The sequence below is a fragment of the Carcharodon carcharias genome, chromosome 18 (assembly GCF_017639515.1).
Source record: "Carcharodon carcharias isolate sCarCar2 chromosome 18, sCarCar2.pri, whole genome shotgun sequence".
In the NCBI taxonomy this organism is placed as follows: Eukaryota; Metazoa; Chordata; class Chondrichthyes; order Lamniformes; family Lamnidae; genus Carcharodon; species Carcharodon carcharias.
Genome location: NC_054484.1, coordinates 58,239,493 through 58,263,443, shown reverse-complemented (window position 1 = coordinate 58,263,443; position 23,951 = coordinate 58,239,493). Strand labels below are relative to the sequence as shown.

Here is a 23,951-nt window from a genome sequence, read left to right as displayed (position 1 = left end):
CCCATTTACCTCTATTTGTGTCACTAGTTTGTCTATCTTGTTATGAGTGCTTCATGCATTGAGATAAAAAGTTTTTAATTGTATTTCTTTTATCATTACTCTTTGCATGGACCTTATTCACTGTTGCACAGTTACTATTTAACTTGTTCGGCAGAGTTTTCCTATCCCGCCCACAGCGAGTTTCGTGGCGGGTAGGGGCAGAGAAGCAGCAGCTGGCAAAAAGTTGCAAATCCGCTGTCGTAAAAACAAGCGGCAATTCTCCCGATGGTGGGTTTCTGGCGGGTTGGCTGTCCTGCTGACTAGTGACGCGAACGCCATTTGCATTCACTAACATGTCATGAATGTTCAATGAAACAGCTGCTCGTCGGAATCTTGCCAGGCCTTCCAATCTTGCCGGCAGGAACTTATGTCAGCCTAAAATTCATTTGAAAAGGGGTGGTATGCACAAGTTTAAATTCAGTTTGCTGGTAACTTTGAGATGAGTGGAACATACATAGCCTACTAGCCATAGCACTGCATCAGTCTTGTTGCGATGAATGCTGCTGTGCTGGGGCTGTAGGATTGGACTGCTCCTTCTCTTTGCTTTCATTGTCCTGAGGAACTGTGCTGTGGTACTCATGTGGGCCTCCACTTTCAGAAACTAGCATTTCAACTGGGGATGGACTGTGAGGCGAGGGTGAGGTTGATGAACACGAGGAGTGCAACGGGGAGAGAAGGCTGTGGGATGGCAGTGAGGGGGAAAGGGCGAACACAAGGGAGGCCTTTCTGGGGTCGCTCTCTAACCTCTTTTTGCCAAGGAGTGTGCAGGACTCTGCTTAGAAAGAAAGGAGGAAGACCTCCTTGTCATGAAAGCCACTGAAAGCCAATGGCTTCATTTGCACTGTTAAAGGGCTACTCAGAACTCAATGGCTTCACATCACAGTCGCTGCATCTTAAGAGTAACACATAGGAATGTAGAATTTGTGAATGCAGGCAATATTTAAGGAATAACAGCTGTATTATATAAGGCATCCCATCAATGAAGGCCTGTCACATTTTCACCAGAGCTGACACTCCCAACGGGCCAAAGGGAATCCACTCATGGACCATGAGCAACTGATTGGTCATTAATATGCCACATCAGAGATTGGAGCACAGAGCTAAGTTGGGGTACTCATCTCACTGAAACTTTAGCATCCCACGCAGGGCTTAAAATGTTACATATTTGTGAGGCCATCTTGGTCACCTCAATGTGTGTGTTAGTGACTCAGGGACAAGGCAGCACCAGCCACCATGCAAGTAGGACAGGAAAAACTATGGACCCTTACAGTCTCCAAATGTGTCATCTTCTGAGTTTCAATTTCTTGCTCCTTGAGTCATTAATGTCTTCAATGTTTCCTTTCAGAGACAAGGCAAAATAATGTATGGTTCCAGGGCTCATTGCTGCCTTTGTCAGGATCCTAATGCAATGGAAGAGGTGAAGGAGGGAGAGGTGACTCTGCATGCAATTCTAGCAGGAGGGTCATGGTCAAGCAGAGCCAGAGCATGAACAGGAGCATCAGGAGGAGAGACCCAAACAGCCAGGGTGACTCACGAGACCTAGGGTTTATCATAGAAGAGTCTCCGATTTACAAATGAGTGAGAGGCAACACTGTGCACATCTGCGCTTGTCCCAAGCTCTGGTACATCACATATGCCACATTCTTTATTAAGACCTGACTCCACATGGAGTTGGAGGGTATACCCTGCCAATGACTTTGAAGGTGACCGCAACTCTCAATTTCTTGGCCTCTGGTTTTTTCCAAGGATCAACAGGGGACCTGTGCTGTATCTCTCAATCTGTAACACATCGATGCATAAAGGAGGTCACAGATTCCCTTTACAAGAAGGCGCAGCATGTCAGGTTTGCTCTGGACGAAGCTACTCAGGCTTCAAGATTCACCGGTTTCGCTGCCATCTCACGCTTCCCAAGTCTGCAGGATGCAATAAACTGCACCCATGTGGCTATACAGGCTCCATGACAGCAGGCCTGAAGGTTTACAAACAGCAAGGGCTATCATTTCATCAGTATTCAACTGGAGTGTGATCACTGGAGACACATATTGCACATTTGTGCACGGTGCCCTGGGAATTGCCATGATCCCTACATCCTGAGTCACTCCCAGGTTCCTGAGATTTTCGAGGGGCCATTGTATCTGCAGGGATGGCTGCTTGGGGATAATGCTGGCTGATGACACCGGTACGTCGCCCTCAGAGTCATTCAGAGGAGAGGTACGACGCTGCTCACAGCTCCACGCGTTCCCTTATATAGCAAACCAAAGGGCTTCTGAAGATACACTTCCGATGCTTGGACCGCTCAGGTGGTTCACTCCAATCCACCCCCAGCAGGGATTCCTGCATCATCGAGTGTGTTGCGCCCTTCACAATCTACAATGGAAAGAAGTGAACCCCTGCCAGAGATTGAACTAGAGGAGGATGAGAGCTCTTCGGAGGATGAAAATCCAGAGGTCCGGAAACCTCATGAGGCTGCTGAGGGTCCATTTGAGCATGATCATATCATGGAGGAAGGAAGACATGGGAGATGTGCTCATGATACTTTAATTGTTGACAAGTTCCAGGAGGAGTAAAGCTAAGTGAGGGAATATGGTCACATCTCTCCCAGCCCTCAATGCCATTCTCTTTCAACTCATGGGATATCTACCTACTTGCAGCGAGAACGAGTCCTGTATTCACACTTGCCTGTTTTGGCCCCATGAATCACCAGGCCTTGATCTTTGCTTTGCTCCATGGGGCCCTGTGAGTGAGCTCACTCTAGGAACTGAGAGTCCATTTAGAAACAAGAGCGATGCGAGAGAAGATCTGAAGCCTTCGCCGCCATCTAATGATGCAAACACTGCTGTGACTGAAATGTGGACATGCCTAGGGATCTCCTTCACCCATGCACGTCTTTCCTACTGCCACTGAGGAGACAGAAATTCTGCTAGAATATCAATGCTGATGAGCTGCCCTCATCAATGGTGTTCCCTGAGGAAGAAGGGTTAGAAACACTTACATCACACATTTCCAATAAAGATTTAAATGCATCTCCCTGACATCACACAAGGGTGCAGAGATGAGTTCAACTGAGGTTGACATCACAGAAATGTTAATGGTGCAGTGAGACACTATCACTGAGTGGGAGCAAGGCTTAACCTCAAAATAAGAGGATACAAAAGTACAAAATCACAATGCCTTCAGTTGACAGGAACATTCACATAACCATCAAATCTATTAAGAAAAGTGCAAAGTATTAACATGTATAGCACACCCGTGACCCAAAAGTGACATCAATTTTTCTTAACTTTCCTAACTCTACCGCTATGCCTGGGTGCAGCCCTGACATCCGCAGCAGAGGTGGAGGCAGCCTGCTGACTGCTACATCCTGAGCTCTGTGATGGTCATGGCGGATGTCCTGTGGTGGCCCGAGGCCTGGAGAGCACTGGCCTGATAAGGGTCACCTGCTCAGGGGCTGGAATGGATGGGGTCACAGGTAGAGAGGGCTGTGAGCAGCTGCACAACCTTGGAGTGTCCTGAGAGGAGGCCCCCGGGGTGTCCGGCTGATGCTCATCCTCCCTGTGGGAGCCCGAGGGCCCTGCCCTGACTCCTGCAGGAGATGATGCACCTGGAGGGAGGTCAAGGTGCCTTGTCCCCATGTAGCCTACATCCTGATGGTGCCCACCAGGGTGTGTGGCCATGGAGTGCAGGGCCAAGCGCAAATCCGACAAGAGCTGCTGGACCAAGATCTCCATAATGGTTGCCAGCCTTCTCATGATGATCTTGAGGTGCTCGCATGTCGGAGCCACAACATCAAACAGAAAGTGGAAGGGCTCTTCCATCGTTCGCTCCAGCCTGTTAAATGACTGTCAAATCTCTGCCTGATGTTTCACCATCTCTCGTTACATCTCCAGCATTGATTTGGCGTCTGCTTCCAGAGGCTCATCATCAGACTCAGACTGAGACAATGGCTGGGCTCCAGCAGCCCTCCAAGGGTCAGAGACCTGGGTTGTCCCTGCCGGAGACTTGGGCTGTCTGCTACAGGGACGTGTCAGTGAGCTGCTCCCCAGAAAGTGAGCCCGAGCCTAATCTACAGCTGTGCTGCACCGATGTGTGTGTCTCTGAGTTGGTGGAGGGTGCGTGTGAGCACCATGGCAGTTCTTCTGGAGTTTCCTCTTCAGATGAAATCTGCGGCCTCACACTGGTGCTGGACTGGCTTGGGGGTCTCGATCTGCTGGTGCCTAGAAAATAGAGTTTCAGTTAATGACTATGAGCTAGATAAGGCTGCGCATGACTCAATGTGATTGTCAGGATTTGGTGAAATGACAGAACTGTGATCCGTACTAGTGGTGGGAGAGGCCGATCTCCACTTCCCTACAGGAGCGATATCTGTCCTCCCAGCCAGCTCAGCTGCAGCCTCCTCAAATTCAGTGCAGCCAATGATGTCAGCCATCCCTCCCCAGACCTGCAAACTCTCAAGCCTGTTGTGTGCCAGCTTGGCCTGTATGAAGAAGAAAGAAAGGCATATGATGAGAAGGGATGGAGCAGAAGTTGGGTGAGATGCATGTCCCCTGTATGTGGTGAGTCCTCCCAAAAAGGGCCAGAGGCTGGAGTGTGTGCAAAATGATAGATAGGATGCTGGTGATATGAAAGTCTTGGTGAGAAAGCAAATGTTGATATGTGTCCCCCGCTAATGGTTGTGTGAGATCCCTGAAGAGAGTAGCCATTTGAGTGCATGATGCCATGATGAGCGTTTGATATTGGAGGGTGTTGAAGGAGATTTATCATCAGAGAGGATGAGATCATTCATCCTCTTCCTGCACTGGGTGGCATTTCGGGCACAGTTGCCAGCCACAATGACCTGCTCCGCAGCAGCCTCCCAGGCTAGAGAGGTGAGGTTGCTATGCTTCCTGCAGCCATCCCTGGGATAGAGCACTTGCCTTTGCGCCTGCACCTCTCTGATCAGGCCTGGTGTATTAGGCAGCGTTTTGCCTTCTTCATCAGGCCTTCCTCTTCTGGCTGCCAGACGTCTATGGTGGGCTGGAGAGAGTGAGATTGTGTGTTGGACTGGCCTATCAATATGGCGCCCAGACCTAAGAACCTGCCAGCTGACGGCAGCTACACGAATCAACTCCTGACCCACTGAGTGATTTGGTCCGATACGCACCTTTGCATAATTAACAAGATTCCAAGTGCAGAATCGGGCGTGAGTTCCTGCCATTCCAGACAGTGGGATGGGCGTTGCTAAAACTGCCTGCCACTGCACTTAGTCTCATTTATGAAAAACTCCGCCCTTTGTCTCTTCCTGTCCGACTGTGCTTGTCTTTATCCAAATCGCTACATTTCTCTGTTGCGTTGACTTTTCTCTTTAGGCTTTCAAACCTTCCTTCATCTGTTTCTCCACCCCTCCTCCACCAACCCGACGCTTTTAGTTTAAAGCACTATCCACAGCCCTAGTTATATGATTCGCCAGGACATTGATCCCAGCCTAGTTTAAGAGGAGTTCATCACAATAGAACAGCTCGCTCTTTTCCCAATACTGGTGCCAATGCCCCATGAATCAAACGCCTTTCTTCTCATATCGCTCTTTTAGCCATGCATTTAATTCTCTAATCTGTTAGACCATATGTGAATTGCACGTGGCTCAGGTAGCAATTCATAGATTATTAGCTTTTAGGTTCTGTGTTTTAATTTGGACCTAACTCTTCAAACTCTCTCAGTAGAACTTGATGCCATTGATTCATACGTGGACCATGACAACTGGATCCTCCCCCTCCCAATCCAGGTTTCTCTTCAGACCCAAAGAAATATCTTTAACGCTGGCATTGAGAAGGCAACATGATCTTCAGAACTTCCTTCATGGCTTCAGCGAACAGCATCTATCCCCCTGACTATAGTGCCCCCTATTATTATCACATACCTTTTTGCTCCAGCCACTTTGAATAGCTTCCTGTACCATGATGCTGTGGTCAGTTTGCCCATCCGCCCTGCAGTCATTGTTCTCATCCACACAGGTCAGAAGTACCTCATACCTGTTGGTTAAAGATAAGGGATGAGATTCCTCCATCACTTCATTCTGGATCCCTATAGCTGCCTGACTCGCAGTCACACCCTCTTCCCTCTGACCTTTGACCAATAATAAAGTTCTACTTAACCTAAGGAATGTGACTGCCTCCCAGGACAAGTGCCCAGGTAATTCCCCCCCTCCCCAATGCCCCGCAATGTCTATCAATAGGACTCCAACTCAGCAACTCATTTGAAGTTGCTCAAGCTGCAGACACTTACTGCAGATATGGTTATCCTGGATTGCAGTGCTCTGCATTAACACCTACATGTTGCAGTTACAGCACACCTCTTGCCCTGCTATGCCCGACTAACTTTATTTATTTATTTATTTGATCAGTTAATTAATTAGTTGCCAATTTAGTAATGTAATATATTCCATTATTTAATGTAAAACATTGCTTCTTAGCACTCACACTGTCAAGCCCTTGAAGAATTTCATATCATTCAATTAGATTTCCTCTCATTCTTCTAAATTCCAGGGAAATGGACCTGGTCTGTTTAGTTTCTCCAAATGGGACAATCTCCTCATCCCAGGAACCAGTCTGATGAACCTTCTTTGCACTCCCTCAAGAGGAAGAAAGGCCTTCCTTAGGCAAGGAGACTAAAACTGCAGACAGTGCTCCAGGAGTAGCCTGTGCAGTTGTAGTAAGACTTCTTTACTCTTATACTCCATTCCCTTTGTAACAAAAGCTAACATGCTATCTGTATTCCTAATTGCTTGCTGTACTGCGTTTTAACTTTCTGCGATTCATGCACAAGGATACCCAGGATGCTCTGAACGCAAACATTTCCCAGAGTCTGACCATTCAAAAAATATTCTGTTTTTTATATTTTTCCTACCAAAATGGATAACTTCACACTTCACCACATTGTACCCCATATTTTTGGCCACTCACTTAATCTGTCTATATTTGCTCACTTTCTCAGCTAACTTTGTTTTTCCGCAAATTTGGATATGTTACACTTATCCCCCTCCTCCAAGTCATTAATATAAATTGTAAATAGCTGAAGCCCAAGTACAGATCCTTTAGGCATTCCACTAGTTACAGCCTGCCAACCTGAACAGGTCCTGTTAATTCTTACTGTCTGTTTTCTGTCTAATAACCAATCTGAATCCATGCTAATATATTATAGTATATACTTGAGTAATGGTCTATCTCAGATAAAAATTGATCCCCCTACTTTTAGCCAAAAGGTCATTCATTTTTCATATGCCTCATGTGTAAGTTGACTCCCAACTTTTAGCAAAAAAACCAAAATCTCTGTACTTAGCATCCGCTTGCGCTGAAGTCACACTCACATTGGTGCAAACCTATTTGATAGAACCATAGAATAGCACTGCATTTAAGTTGGCTGTTCAGCTCCTTGTGTCTGTGCGCATCAACACATGCTGTCAAGGTTACCACCACACCGGTGTGTGCTGTGCTCCTGTCAATCCCGCCCTCTAATATGGCGACATGGTATCAAGAAGGAACGGCAGATACACAGCCCAGTTCAAATTCAAAGACGACATTGCAGAGCAGACAAATAATTGTGCAGCAGCTAGAGAATTCAAGATATCGGAGGAAGCTGTCTACATAGTTTAGGCAGATGCCTAAGGATAAATGTGCAAACAGAGGAAAGCCTAGCATGTGTCCATAGTTGGAAGACAAACTTCTTCCAAAGATACGTCAATAAAATCACCAGAATGGGTTCTGTTCCTCATGGATCTATTTGAATCTTCGCCCTGAAACCAACAGGAAAATTAGGCATTGCAGATTTTAAAGCTACCCCTGGATGGTGTACCAGGTTTATGAAGAGAAGCAATTTTGTACTGTGACAGAAGACCAAGATTTCACGTGTCTCCCAGCAGATCTTGATGACAGTTTATCATATATCAGCGGTTAAAATCAAACGTCAACAAAAAAATGGATACAGATTGGCCTGTGTTGGGAACATGGATGAGACTCTCATGAATTTTGACAAACAGTGGGCAAAGTTGGAGAGAAAACAGTGTTAGTGAAGACTACTAGCTATGAAAAGCGAAGATTCACAGTTGTGTTGTCAAGTATGTCCGATTAGACTAAGCTTAAGCCAATGGTGATGGTCAAGAGAAAAATATTCCCAAAACAGCAATTCCCAAAAGCAATAGTCATTCACATTCATGATAAAGGATGAATGGATGAAGGTGGCTTGAAAATTTGGCTGAGGAAAGTTTGGAGTTTCCAATCAAGAGGATTATGTAAAGAAAAAGTGTCATTTAATATGGGATAGGTCTAGATCACACCGTGTCGATGATGTTGTTGCTGTAGTTAGGCTGCAAAACAGTGATATTGCAGTAATTCCCGGAGGTCTAACCAGCCTTGTTCAACCATTGGATGTATGCCTAAACAAGCCCTGCAAGGGTAGCATGAGAAAAAGTGAAATAACTGGATGACCAGAGGAGAGAAGACATTCACTAAGGGAAGCAGCAATTGGGCTTCAACATTAGCAATCTTGTGTGAATGGGTTGTAGAAGTTGGTATGAAATTGAAATGGAGATTGTTGTCAAATCATTCAAGAAATCCAATGCACTTGATGGCACAGAAGATGATTGTTTGTGGAATGATATGGCCAATGGTGATGTGATTGCTGATTGTTAAGTTATGGGTTCGTTTGATGTCTTGATGATGGGACCTTGAGACTTATATGTTTAAACATGAACCATTTATTGTTAATCTTTAACAATGTACAGACCCCAGTTAATGTCATGCATGGTGCTGGTGCCATGCAGGTAGGCTGCTTCTAGAGTGTTCTCTCTATACTGTTACCATGTGACTCTATACATCATACTGTGGGCAGTGCTATTCTCCAGTCCCAGGTTGACCCTTGCTCTGTTGAACACCTTTACATTACAATGGCATGCAGGCACTCACAACACAATGCAACACTGATAAAGCTGAAGTTGATGATCCATATGATGATGCCATTCAAGAAGCAGACTGGGATGCATTATTTGGTTCTGAAGACAAGGAGGAGGGTGATTTTTATGGTTTTTAATAAACGCTCAGTGCATGTTCTGCTGTTTAGTAGTATTTCTTTCTGAACGTGAAAGAAACAAGTGAAATTATATAAATTTGTGTAAATGGCTTTTGTTTTTGATGAATTTGATAAATTTGTTGAATTTAGTGTACAGATATTAAAGTCTGTCTCCATGGAGGTTATTATTTATTCATAAAGAAAAATTCAATAATAAAAGCATTTTTGGCTCCTTTTGCGCTACTTTTGGGGACAGGGATGGTGGGAACTGTCTCCAACCTGGCAATTCTGCAACATTGAGGCAGTGGGAAAGCGTGGATTTCAACCTCTCCAAAATGTTGCTCTTGTAAAAGTTGGCCCTTTGCTTTTTGACTAAAAATTTAGTCTTAAAAACTTGACTTTTATATGTACATATACGGTATTCCAAACCCTATGAGTCATAATTTTGTGTAATAATCTCTTGTGTGCCACTTTATTGAATGCTTTTTGGAAAATCCAAATACACTCCACCCACTGGTTCCCCCATTATCCATCCCACTAATTATTCTCAAACAATGCTAACCGATTTGTCAAACATGATTTCCCTTTTATAAATCCATAATGACTCTGCTTAATCATGGATTTTTAAGTGCACCATTACCACATTTTTAATAATAGATTTTAGCATTTTGACTACTACTGATGTCAGGGTAACTGGCCTATAATTCCCTGTTTTCTCTCTTTCTCCTTTCTTAAATATCAAGGTTATGTTTGCCACATTTTAAAACTTTGGAACTTTTCTGGAATCTAACAAATTCCGGAATGAACCAAAGCATCCATTGCTCTGCAGCTACCTCTTTTCAAACCCTAAGATGCAGGTCATCAGGTCCAGTGGACTTGTTGCCACTTAATCCCATTAATTCCTCCTGTATTATCTCTGATGTTGATTTCTTTAAATTCCTCATTCTCACTAGACTCTTTGTTCCCCATTATTTCCATAATTTTTTTGTCTTCTGCTGTTTCCCATTTCCTCATTCCCACTACAATTTCACCTATCTCTGCCTCTAATAGAGCCACGTTACTCTAATTAATATCTTTCTATTTACATAGCTACAGGCACACAGGAACATAGGAACAGGAGAAGATCATTCAATCCATCTAGCCTGCTCTGCCATTCAATATGATTATGGCTGATCAAACACTTCAATGCCTTTTACCCATACTATCCCCATAACCCTTTACATTATTCTTAATCAGAAACCTATCAATCTCTACCCTAAACATACTCAATGAGTCAGCTTCCACGGCCCTCTTGGGTAGAGAATTCCAAAGATTCACAACCCTCTAAGTAAAGAAATTTCTCCTCATTTTGGTCCTAAGTGGCTTCCTCCTTGTCCTGAAATTGTGTCCCCGGTTCTAGACTCTCCAACTAGGGGAAACATCTTATCTGCATCTACCCTGTCTATTCCTTTAAGTATTTTGTTTCGGTTTCAATGAGATCGCCACTCATTCTTTGAAACTGTAAAGAATACAGGCCCAGTTTCCCTAATCTCTCTTCATAAGACAGTCCCACCATCCCCTGAACAAGACTGGTGAGCCTTTATTACACTCCCCCTATGGCAATAATGTCCTTTCCGAGGTAAGGGGACCAAAACTGCACACTACTCCATGTGCAGTCTAACCACGCTTCTATACATTTGAAGCAAGACTTCACTACTCCTGCACTCAAATCATCTTGTGATAAAGGCTAACATTCCATTAGCCTTCCTAATTGCCTGCTACACCTGCATGTTAGCTTTCAGTAACTCACAGACAAGGACACCCAGGTCCCTTTGTACATTTACACTTTCTAATCTTTTGCCATTTAGGAAATATTCTGCACATCTGTTCCTTCTACCAAAGTAGATAACCTCACATTTTTCCACATTATGTTCTATCTGCCATGTTCCTTCTTGCCCACTGTCCAAATCTTCTTGTAGCCACTTTACACCTGCCTCACAACACACATTCCTGCCTAGGTTTGTATCATCTGCGAACTTGGAAATATTATACTTAGTCCCCACATCCAAATCACTGATATATATTATGAACAGCTGGGGCCCAAGTACTGAACCTTGTGGTACCCCACTAGTCACAGCCTGCCAACACGAGAACAACCTAGTTAATCCATGCCAGTATATTGCCTCCTATCCCATGTGCTTTTATTTTGCTAATCAACTTCTTGTGGAGGACTTTATTAAAAGCCTTCTGAAAATCCAAGTATACATCATCCATCAACTCTCCTTTATCAATTTTGTTAGTAACATCTTCAAAAAACTCCAACAAGTTCGTCAAACATGATTTCCAATTTGCAAATGCATGCTGACTATACCCAATCAGATCATGATTATCCAAGTATCCATTATCACATCCTTAATAATAGATTCAAGCATTTTCCCTACTACTGATATAAGGCTAACAGATCTGTAGTTCCCTGTTTTCTCCCTCCCTCCCTTCTTAAATAGCGGGGTGACATTTGTTGCCTTCTAATCTTCAGGAACCATTCCAGAATCTATAGAATTTTGGAAAATCATCACCACTGAATCCACCATCTCTATAGCAACCTCTTTCAACACTCTGGGATACAGAATATCAGGTGCCAAGGATTTATCAACTTTCAGTCCGCTAATTTCTCTCACGTTTACTAATTTCCTTCAGCTCCTCATTCTCGCTAGTCCCTTGGATCTCTAAATCTGGGAGATTTCCTGTATCTTCCTCAGTGAAAACAGACACAAAATAATCATTTAGCTTCTCTGCCATTTCCCTATTCCCCATTATGAATTCTCCTGACTCTGCCTGTAATGGACCCACATTTGTCTTAGCCAAACATTTCCTTTTTACACACCTATAGAAGCTTTTACCATCCGTTTTTATGTTTTCTGCTAGATTGAGCGTAAGAGTGTAGGCCCCGACTCAGCCTACTCCCCCCATCCGCACAGGGAGTGCTCAGTGCTTCTGGGTGCGCTTCTCACTGGGCGGGCCTTAATTGGCCTGTCCACATTAAATGGTGGCGTGCAGTCAATCGCAGGCAGCGATCAGCTATGCACCTATGCCTGCTCCTGTCCAACCACCCCGATGGGGAGAAAATTCTCCCCATAGATTTAAGCAGATCCCCGGCAAAACACAATCTGGACTGTTGCATTAAAAATGAGTTTCTTTCAGCCCTGGGTCATTGCAGACAGTGGCTTAAGGCTTACAGGCTGAAGGCTTTAGATTTTAGAATCCCTCTGCTTTTTATCAACAGCCTTCTCTTCCTTTATACATATTTTCCTCTTTGAATACACATTCTCATTGTATCACTAGGTTTTTTGAACTCTTCTAACAATAAAACCCTTTCATACTGCCAATTTCATTAGTAAGCTTTGGAAAAAGTAAACACATTGTTTGCCCTCTGCTGGTTAGGTGTAATATTTCACAAATTCTTTTGAATGGTTGATTTAAAAATGCAAATTTCCTCCTTGACACCTATGTTTCTAAACTTCTCCATGTTTATCTAATTAACATTTCAAACCAACTTCTCTTCTATACAGCAAAGCCTCTAGATCAGCTGGCTTTAATCCAATCAAGATACACACACACATACACACATATAGACACAGACACCTCTAAACTCTATTTTAAAATAATTTCCAATAACATTATAGACATTATTATATCTTATTGACATTTATAAGCCTTTTCTTTTAATCTTATACAATCCTTAACTTCCTTTGTCAGCCACAGTTGACTGAATATTTTTGGGTTTTTGTACCTTGAAGGAATGTATAGGTGCTGTAATCTATGTAATGGTTCTTTGAAGACTAGTCATTGCCTATGTACAGTCGTACCTTTTGAAGGGGAGCTGTTACGCTCTCTGATTCCGCAGTGACTACGGGCCTTGGGCTTCTTTTGAACTGGTTTATTCGAGCATATGCAAGGGAGCTGCTACCATTCCGTAAAATGGTGACCCAGCTCCCTGATCAATTACATTCCATTATTTTTGTACTATTTTCTTATCATAATACATTTGAGTACATTTGAATACATCCAATCGGCAACCAACACACCAGTTCCATACTATCTCTATCCTATTGAGTATATAAACTTATGATTTTGCTACCCAATTGTTCTAAAGCATATATACATAATTATGCTATCCAATCAGAATTAAGGCATGTATACATGGACCTTGATTCTTGCAACTCAAGGCTACTTGTGCTTCATCAAAGCCCCCTCTTTGTCCATTGTTCATCTTCCCATATCTAAGCTAAAACAATCTGCCCCTTCCCTATCTGTCAAAGAGCATACTTAATCTATTTTTGATGTCATGCTTTTTGTCTCCAGACTGACTCTCAAGGCTGTGCAAGTTTCATCTGGCAATCTTCAACTGTTAATTTGCTTAGCAGCCATGTCTGCCTGGAGATTTCAGGTATTTCCAATGAGTTCTTACTATATTCTTCTTTCAATAAATTTAATTCCCCCTAACACCTTTTATTGTATTTTCCCCGATCCACCTCAGCCAATTTGTCCCTCATGCCTTTATAATTTCCTTTATTCAACTTTAACACCCTTGCTTCAGAATGAACTGTCTCGCTTTCAAACATAATGCAAAATTCTACCATATTGTGGTCACTCATTCCTAATAGTTCTTTTACAACAAGATTATTAATTAGCCCTTTTTAGTTACATAATACTAGATCTAAAATAGCCTATCCACTAGTCAGCTCCTCAACATACTGCTCTAGAAGACCATCGCCAACGCACTCCAGAAACTTGTCTTCCACAGCACTGGTGCTCAATTGGTTTACCCAGTCTACATGCAGATTTAAGTCACCCATGATTACTGTATTGCCCATGCTACATGCTTCTCTCATTTCCTGATTAATACCATGCCCCACATTACCATTACTATTTGGTGGCCTAAAAACAACTCTAACCAATGTCTGCTGCCCTTTGCTGTTTCTCAGCTGCACTGAAACAGATTCCACACATTGTTCTTCCGACCTGAGGTCCTCCCTTACTAATGCACTGAACCCATCCCTTATTATCACCGCAACCCCAGCTCCTTTACCTTCTTGTCTATCCTTCCTAAACATCAAATATCCTTGATTATTCAGTTTCCAAACTTGGTCACCATGCAGCCATGTTTCCGTAATAGCAATTATATCATACCCATTTACCTCTATTTGTACCTTTAGATCATCTATCTTATTGTGAATGCTGCGCACATTCAGGTAGAGTGCCCTTAACGTTGTCTTTTTGTCATAATTCCGCATTTGAAGCATACTCAATGCACTGCTTTGTTCCTCCTGCCTTCTGTCTCATTGCTACTTCCTGTTACCAATTATCCTTTCTTCCAGTTTGGGCCACACCTCAGGTTCCCACCCCCCTGACGAGCTACTTTAAACCCACCCCAACACCCCAACATCTCCCTGCGAGTATATCGGTCCCAGTCCTGTTTAGATGTAACCCGTCCAGATTGTACAGGTCCCACCTGCCCCAGAACCAGTCCCAGTGCCTCAGAAATCTGAGGCCACCCCCCACACTTTTCTTCAGCCACATATTTAATCGATCTATCCTCTTATTCCTATGCTTACTAGCATGTGGCACGGGGACTAACCTTGAGTTTACTGCTCTTGAGGTCCTACTTTTTAATTTCCTTCCAGCTCCCTGAAATTTGCTTTCAGGACCTCATCCCTCTTCCCACCTATGTCAGTGGTACCAATGTGGACCATGACTTCTGGCTGATGCCCCTCCCCACGAAGGATGCCCTGCAGCTGCTCCTTGATCCTGGCACCAGGGAGGTAACACACCATCCTGGAGTCATGTCTACTGCTGCAGAAACTCCTGTCTGATCCCCTGACTATGGAATCCCCTAGCTCTATTGCCCTTCCATTCTTCTTCCTCCCCCAGTGTGCAGCAAAGCCACCCGTGATGCCACAGGCTTGGCTCTGGCTGCACTCCCGCGAGGAACCATCAGCATCCAAAATGGAAAACCGATTAGCAAGCAGGATAGATTCAGGGGACTCCTACACTACCTGCCTGGTTCTCTTAGACTGCCTGGCGGTCACCCATTCCATCTCTGGCTGTACGCTTCTGACCTGCGGTGAAACCACTTCCCTACACGTGACATCCACCTAGTCTTCTGCCTCGCGGATGCACAACAGTGACTCCAGCTGCCGTTTGCAATCTTTTTATGATCTTGCTGGTCTACTCTCATATTCTTTTTTATCTTTCCTTATCAATTTCTTGGTTCTCCTTTGTTGGATTCCAAAATCTTCCCATTCCTCAGGGATACTAACCTTTTTGGCAATGTTATAAGGCTCTTCCTTTTTTGCTGATAATACCAATTCTTTTGTTAACAATGGTTGGACCACATTTTCTTTGGGGCATTTGCCCCTTTAAAAAATGCATATTTGTTGCAAATTATGTATTAATTCTTTAAATGCTAGCCTTTGCTTGTCTATCCTCATATATTTTCATCTACCAATCTTAATTAACTAATTCAGCTCTTGTACCTATGTAGTTTGCTATGTTTGTATTCAAGGTCCAAGGTTTGGACTTAACTAAATCACTTTCAAACTCAATATAAAATATTAGAATACAATGGACAGAATGGTCCCAGATTTGCACTAAGTGCAGTAGTGGGCATGAAAAAAAGATGTTTCATTGTCAGCCGCAGTGGCAGGTTTTTGCACTGTTTTGTCCCCTTCCTGCCTCATTAATTATGCAGCCACAAGAAACATGCCGTCTTGCTGGTGTGTAGCCTCCGATTGTCCCACCACACTGTTACCTCGCTGCTTCCTCATGCCAAGCGCCATATTTAAATTGCAGCCATGCACTTTCTTCTCAATGCTTGCAGCCCATAACTGCTCAGGTGAAGACAAGGCCCCAAAAACCAAGAAGAGTGCAGCCCCTGATTCAGTGACACATCCTGGTTGCCTTCTGGAAACCATGGAGGCCCGTCACGATGTCCTCTTACTCCCAATCTGCAGGAGGCCCATCAGTCTCAGCACTCCGGCTTGGGAGGCGGTGGCAGAGGTGGGCAGTGCCAACTCTGCCCACAAGAGGTCGACCATCCAGTGCAGAAAAAGGATGAGTGATCTTAGCCATGCTGTCAGGTAAGTCAACCATCCCATCACTCTAAACTGACACACTCACAGAGCCATCACATGTCCACTGGCATGTCACTCACTGCCAGCTCAAGGGACATCATCACTCACTGTCTCGCACATAACCTCATATCACCATCTAGCCTCATCTCCTCTGGAGACTGCCTCCTCAGCCCTCACCACCTTCAGGCTACTTGCACAAATTAACATGTGCCCCCACACACACTCTGGGATACCCCATGTGTCCAAACAAGCCGTAGCCCTTCAGCCATAGAAAAGCCACCCCCATCTTATAGCTGCCTGTGAGCCCCCCTATAAGTGATATGGTGCTGCCTGCGAAGCCTGGTGCTGATGACTGCGAATGCTGCTTGAAGCAAGGTAGGCAAACAAACCTCGAAGTCCCGAGCGAAGTGCAACTTGCCAGATACATGTCGCCTATGTACCGTTGTGAAATACACGCCGATGTGCCTGGATGATCCAGTGTGGGAGGATGATTCCGGCAAGCAAGGCTTATAACGGGATGCTAAAGTATTGAAATTAGGTTCCCAATGTGCAGCGGTGGGAAACACGGCCCATCATTGACGGGCGTGACAGACGATTGCAAACTGGTTTCATGACGGTGTGAAACCAATTTTTGGCCTTATCGCCATATTGTTCACCCCCGGCTGCCAGGATGCTGATGCCAACAGGGCTGGAAAATTCTGACTTGCATACCTAGGGAATTGGTTGGTCATATCTGCCAGCTACTGCAGGATTTGGCGCCTAGGGGACATGGAGGGCATCCACTGCCAGTGGCTGTGAAAGTGACCGGGGGGCTCAATTTCAATGCCAGTAGCTCCTTTCACGGCTCCACAGGTAACCTCTGTGGGATATAACAAACCACCACCCACAGATGCATCCATGAGGTCACGGATGCCACCTTCGCAATGGCTCACAACTTGTGCATTTTGTCTGGGACCAGGACAGCCAGGAGGCAAGAGCGATTGGATTCGCCCTAATCACAGGTTTCACACAGGTTTAGGGTGCAATTGACTGCACTCACGTGACACTCAAATCTCTGTTAAAACACAGGGTGGACTTTATCACCCACAAGGAGTTCCATTTGCTGAATGTGCAGCTAGCATGTGCACCAGAAACACATCCTGCAAGTGTGCGCACGGTTTGCAGGGAGTGTGCACAACTCCTACATCCTCAGTCAGTCACAGATCCCTAACATCTTCCAGGGTTCACAGAAGCTGTAGGAATGGCTTCTCAGGGATAAGGACTACCCCCAGAGACCATGGCTGATGACACCCGAGTGGCGGCCTCAGACTGCAGCAGAGCGACGCTATAATGAGGCTCATGCTGCAGCAGACCATCGGGATGCTGAAGATGCCGTTCTGCTGCCTGGTCTGGTCTGGTGAAGCCCTGCAATACAGTCCACAGAGGGTATCATACATCGTTGTCATCTGCTGCGCCCTTTACAACCTGGCACTCCTATGGGGAGACAAGATGGCTGAGGAGGAGATGCACGTCTCCTCCGATGAGGAGAATGCCGATGAGGATGAGGATGAGGAGGTCCTCGGAGCCGACGATGCCGGGGATGAGGTTCTCGCACTGGCTAGACAAGGCAGGAGCACTCGGGAGGCCCTCATAATTGCTAGACTTGTGGAAGATGATGACGATATGCAGTGAGGTGTCCCCATAGATCCTCACTTCACATCTGTGAATGTTTGACTCCAGTCTGGCTGATGGCAGTGCAAATACCCAACGTGAGACTGCTCCTGTCATGGAGATGTAGGAGGATGATGACGACATGCAGTGAGGATGCTCCATAAATCTTCACATAGCCTCTGAAAATGTCTGACTTCTGTCTGGCCAAGGGCAGCTTCCTTGCGCTCCGTGATCAGGGTCATACCATAGAGATGCAGCCATGAAATAGAAGCATCTCTTGCTTTGTCCGCTTTCAGCACCTGTGCTCTTCAGGAGCACAGTATCAGTGGTCACAGATGCTGAAGAGATGGGGCCAGCCCCACCTCAAAGATGCTGAGAGCACACAGAGACAATGACAGAACTCTGTGATGCCTGCCCACTAATTCTGGCAGCAATGACAAGCACCAAAGAGGTGCAGGCATCAGTAACGTTTCCAGGGAGTATGAAGCCAAACCATCACTTTGGTCCAGAGGCTGCATAGAGCACAGGGAAGAGGCCCTGGACTGAGAAACCTGCCTTTATCTTGTACAGAAAGGTTTCACACCTGAATGACATGAACACTGCTCATCAGAACAAGGAGTTATAGGCAGGGAGACATTCTTGGGAGTTTATTGACAATAGTGAACAGTGTGTACAAGTGATTAACACCTGTGCCCAGGCTGTGTAACTACATCTTCTTAACTTTCCTAAGCCTGCTGCTACTTCTTAGTGCTCCCGGACATCCACAGTGACAGGTGTCCCCTGTAGGTCTGAGACTTGGAGGGCCCTGGCTTGCTTTCAGGGTCCTGCTGTATGGCAGTGGCACCCTCCTTGGCCTGTGGAGCTGGAGCTGCTGGGGTCATAGGAAGAGGGGATTCGGATGGGCAGAACACTCCCAGAGTCACCTGGGTGGATAGTGCTGGAGTGCACACCTGCTGATCCTCCTCCCCATGGGTACCTCAGGGCCCCTGGCTGACTCCTTGAGGAGAAGCGGTATCTGGAGTGAGATTGAGCTGCCCAGCACCCCTCTCGCATACATACTGTTGGAGGCCAACTATGGCCTCAGCGATGAAGTTGAGCTCGTGCAGCAGTGCAGGAGCGATGTCCTGGACCAAGGTCTCCATGGCGGCCGCCACCCTACCAGTGTTGACCTCGGTGTGTTGGCATGCTAGTGCTATCATCTCAGAGTGAAGGTGGCTGAGCTCCTCCATTGTGTCTTGCAATCTGAGGAGTGCAGCGGACATCCCTTCCTGATGTTCCTGAGCTTGCCTCTGCAGCTCCAGCAACTGTGACATGATGTTCGAGTCCAGAGGCTCGTCATCTGACTCAGACTCAGCAAATTTCTGGCCTCCGAGTGCTAGGGACCTGGGAAGTCCCTGCTGCTGCCTGCTGTGGATCAGACAGTGTGATGTGCTCACCAGGTTGTGAACCCGGGGCTACTCTAAAACTAGGTCCCACCAGGTATGTGTCTCTGCACTGGTGGAGGGTGTGGGTGAACGCTATGACAGGACTTCAAGGAGTGTGCCTTCAGATTCCTCTTCCGAGGCGCCTTTGGTGCTTGGTTGGAGGCCCTGGGTCATGGACTCTCTTGGCTGTTTCCCAGATGTGCCTGTGGATGCAAGGGGAAATAAATAGTGCATGGCAGTGGCCTATGAAAGAGGGCATGTCACTCACAGCATGGTTGTCTGATGGATGTTGCATTCACTTGGTAGAGCACTGCTGACTTCACCGTCAGCACAGGACCAGTCCAGATCTTCACTGGCCAGCTGGATGGCTCTGTTTTCAAAGTCTGTGAGGACCTTGATCTCAAGAATTCCTCCACCGGCCTGCAACATCTCCCTGTTGTTGTGTGCCAGCTTGTCCTGCATGAGTAGAGATGGAGAGAGTGTAAGCAGGACGCCTGCCGGGCCGGATGATAAGTATGCCTGGCCTGTGTGGGTGGTGAGTGGTCCCATCGATGGGATGAGGACAATGATGGTCAGTATGAGAGAGTGAATAGTGATGTCCCTTGAACTGGCAGTGAGTGAGGGCCCTGTGGATGTGTGATAGGCTTGTGAGTGTGTGAGTTGAGAATGACGAGAAGAGTGACTTACCCTGACGGAACGGAGGAGATCATTCATCCTCTTGCAGCACTGGGTGGCTGTCCTCTTTTGAAAGGCATTAGTGCTGACCACCACTGCCACTGCCTCCTAAGCCGGGTTAGTGCTGCTGCTGTCCATCTTGCAGCCAGAGAGGTGGTTGAGGACATCCCGGCAGGCCTCCACTGCATCCAGAAGGTGCTCGAGGGACATGTCACTGAACCTGGGTTCTGCAGTCTTCTTCAGTTTCAGGGCCATGTCTTCCGTGCAGCAGTGGTGGTCTGGAAGCACTGGGATGTGTGCTTGCAACTGGACTTTAAATATGGCGCCTGGCGGGGTGATGGTGGGCAGGTGAATGACAGCTCGCTTGCCATGGAAATGGCGTGTTTCCCGGGACTGCATTAATAATGCGGCAGATTCGGGATGATACAGCATGAAATTCCGCCATCATGGATTAAACATCATTTTACCCACCAGCTACCGCACTTAGTGTGAATCTGGGATGATTCCGCCCTATATGTAGATTAAATTCCCCCTTGATTACCATATTATCATTGTTACATACGTCCCTAATTTCCTGATTTATGCTCTGCCCTGCACTACAACGACTGTTAGGGAACCTATAAACAACTCCTGCCAATGTTTTCGGCCCCTTGCTGTTTCTTAGCTCCACCCAAACTAATTCTTCTTCATGATTTTCTGAGCTAAGATCCTTTCTCTCGGCTGCCTTCCCCATCCTTCATTATTGGGGTTACCTCTCTTTTTCTCTTATGCCAATTTCTGTGGTCCATATTCGGTACTCTGACATCACATCAGCTGGTTTGGGCTGTGTGACATCCGAATCGCCTCCATTACAGCCTCCCAATACACACAGGGGATGCCAGCATCTATGTCCTTCTCAACAGGGTGCACCATGCCAGAAGCCGCTGGTGGTGCAGCATGCCCCATCAAAACAACACTAGCTCTTTGTAGCACCAAAGGAAACTGGAAGCATCACTATGGAGATGAAATTCAGCCCATCAGCACTTTTAGCATCGTAACTGTTAATATAAAGTGTTGGGCCATGTGCCCTTGCAAGAACTAGTATGCAGCAGAGAAGGCTGTAGTCAAAAGTGCTAAAATATTTGACAATAGAACAACTAGGAGAGATCTTCAGGGGAATGAAGCTAAATATGTCTTTGGCTGAATTTCATATTAAGGCTGGGCAGCGCTGTGTAACAAAATTACTGCCCATGTGCAATTGGTCACTTCATCAACTTTCTCTCTGACTGCAGAAAGTTCTTTTTCAAAATCTTTCCCAACTGCTGTTTTTCCCTTGGTGATTTTTCTCCACTCACCAGAAGTATTCTCAGCAATGCTGTTCTGATTGTTTTCAATAGGCAAACACCTCCCCATTACTCCTACCCCTGCCCTACACACTACATTTACTCTTTTCTACAAGTTTATCAAAACTGATCAGTTTCGAAGAAGAATCATATTAGACTTGACACATTAACTCTTGTTTCTCTCTCCACAGATGCTGCCAGACCTGCTGAGTTTTTCCAGAATTTCCTGTTTTTATATCAAAACTATCACTTCTACTTTTAAGAACAAATAAAGTTGGATGAGTTGTATCCTCTCTCGAGCTTGTTTTTAACATGTGCCAGTTTTTAATCAACCATTTTCTTGGAAGGTAAATGCACACTTTCCTCTCTTTCATTCGTTAATTCAGTTTTAATGCTGATGATCACTTCCAAACATTTAATCTGTGTTCGGTTGTCCGGGACCACAAGTTTCATTATTTTATAGCCACTGACCTCTTCTTGTATTAAGGATCTGAATATTGTTTCAATTTACCTTTGTGGTAAAATGCAACAAAGGGAATAAACCAAACAAAATCACCTCTTTATCTGTCAATTGGTTTCAGTTCTTATTTTCTCATAGCCTGGCTCCTTTCTTTTCAATCCAATCACTTGTTCTTTTTTCCAGATTAAACTATTGCCCTTTTCTGTTTCTTTCCATCATTGAGTTTACATTTTCACTGCCACATGAATAATTAATATGAGCAGCTTTTTCTGAGTTTGTGTTTGCATTCAGGTGCGTCCATAAAATACAGTTGACTTTTTAAAAGTTCTTTCATGGGATGTGGGCGTCATTGGAAAAGCCAGCATTTGTTGTTCATCTCTAATTGCCCTCAAGCTGAATGGCTTGCTAGGCCATTTCTGTGGGCATATTAGAGCCAACCATATTACTGTGGGTCTGAAGTTACATATAGGCCAGACCCAGTAAGCATGGCAGATTTCCTGGGCCTCTGGGTTACTAGTTGAATGACATTACCACAATGCCACTCACTCACTACACTCCCCCTTTAAATGTAAAATTTATATGCAAAATAGATGCAGGCAGGTAAAGGCAGGGTATAACCACAAACAATGCCAGATGTTGTATAGGAGCTTCTGGCTTGAGAAGTCCTAAATTGAACAGCAATATTAGAGGCACTGGTCTCTAAAACTGGTTGGAAGAGTAAAAACGTTAGGCAAGATTCATATTTCTGATGCCATCTAGTGATCCCTTTTAGACAATGCATGTGTGCAGACATTATATGAGGTAGGATCATGTTGACTATGATGCAACACTGAAATCTGCATTACTTCTTGAATTATGTATTGTATACAGTTTTAGTCTCTTTATCTAAAGAAGGATATACTTGCCATAGAGAGAGTGCAATGGAGGTTCACCAGACTAATCCCTGGGATGGCGGCATTGTTTTATGAGGAGAGATTGAGGAAACTGGGCCTGTATTCTCTAGAGTGTCAAAGAATGAGAGGTGATCTCATTGAAACTTACAAAATTCTTACAGGGCGTGACAGGGTAGATGTGGATAGGATGTTTACCCTGGCTGGTGAGTGTAGAACCAGGGGACATAATCTCAGAATAAGGGATAGACCATTTAAGAATGAGAGGAGAAGAATTTCTTCACTCAGAGGGTGGTGAATCTTTGGAATTCTCTACCCCAGAGGGCTGTGGAAGATCAGTCATTGAGCATGTTCAAGGCAGAAATCTATAGATTAATGGAGACTAATGACATCAAGGGATGTGGAGACAGCGTGGGAAAGTGGTGTTGATGTAAATGATCAGCCATGTTAATTGAATGGCTCTCAGTCCCAGGACATCACTGCAGGAGCTCCTCAGGGTAGTGTCCTAGGCCCAACCATCTTCAGCTGCTTCATCAATGACCTTCCTTCCATCATAAAGTCAGAAATGGGAATGCTCATTGATGATTGCACAATGTTCAGCACCATTTGTGGCTCCTCAGATACTGAAGCAGTCCATGTCCAAATGCAGCAAGGACAATATCCAGGCTTGGGCTGCCAAGTGGTAAGTAACATTCATGCCACACAAGAGCCAGGCAAAGAGAACCCAACCATTGCCCCTTGACATTCAATGGCATTACCATCACCGAATCCTCCACTATCAACAGCTTGGGGGTTATCATTGACCAGAAAATGAACTGGACTAGCCACATATATCATGTAGATACAAGAGCAGGTCAGAGGCTAAGAATCCTGCGGCGAGTAACTTACCTTCTGACTCCCCAATGCCTATCTACCATCTACAAGGCACAAGTCAGGAGTGTGATGGAATACTCTCCACTTGCCTGGATGAGTGCAGCTCCAACAACACTCAAGAAGCTTGACTTCGTCCAGGACAAAGCAGCCCACTTGATTGGCACCCCCTCCACAAACATTCACTCTCTCCACCATAGATGCACAGAGGCAACAGTATGTACCATCTACAAGATGCACGGCAGGAATTTACCAAGGCTCCTTAGACAGCTTCTAAGACTCCTTCCAAATCCATGATCACTACCACCTAGAAGGATAAGGGCAGCAGATGTATGGGAACATCACCACCTGGAAGATCCCCTCCAAGCCGCTCACCGTCATGACTTGGAAATATATCGCCATTCTTTCACTGTCACTGGGTCAGAATCCTGGAACTCCCTTCCTAACAGCACTGTGAGTGTACCTACACCACA

General features: G+C 45.3%; 1 protein-coding gene across 1 annotated transcript in view; it reads left to right on the top strand.

The window, feature by feature from the left end:
* The first annotated feature begins 2,411 nt into the window (after positions 1–2,411).
* The window catches only part of LOC121290456 (organic solute transporter subunit alpha-like), a 40,175-nt gene continuing 18,635 nt past the window's right edge, over positions 2,412–23,951 (top strand). The window contains exon 1 of the mRNA XM_041210894.1: positions 2,412–2,562. Within this exon, the coding sequence (XP_041066828.1) occupies positions 2,412–2,562 (151 nt within the window). The remainder of the gene's footprint in view (positions 2,563–23,951) is intronic.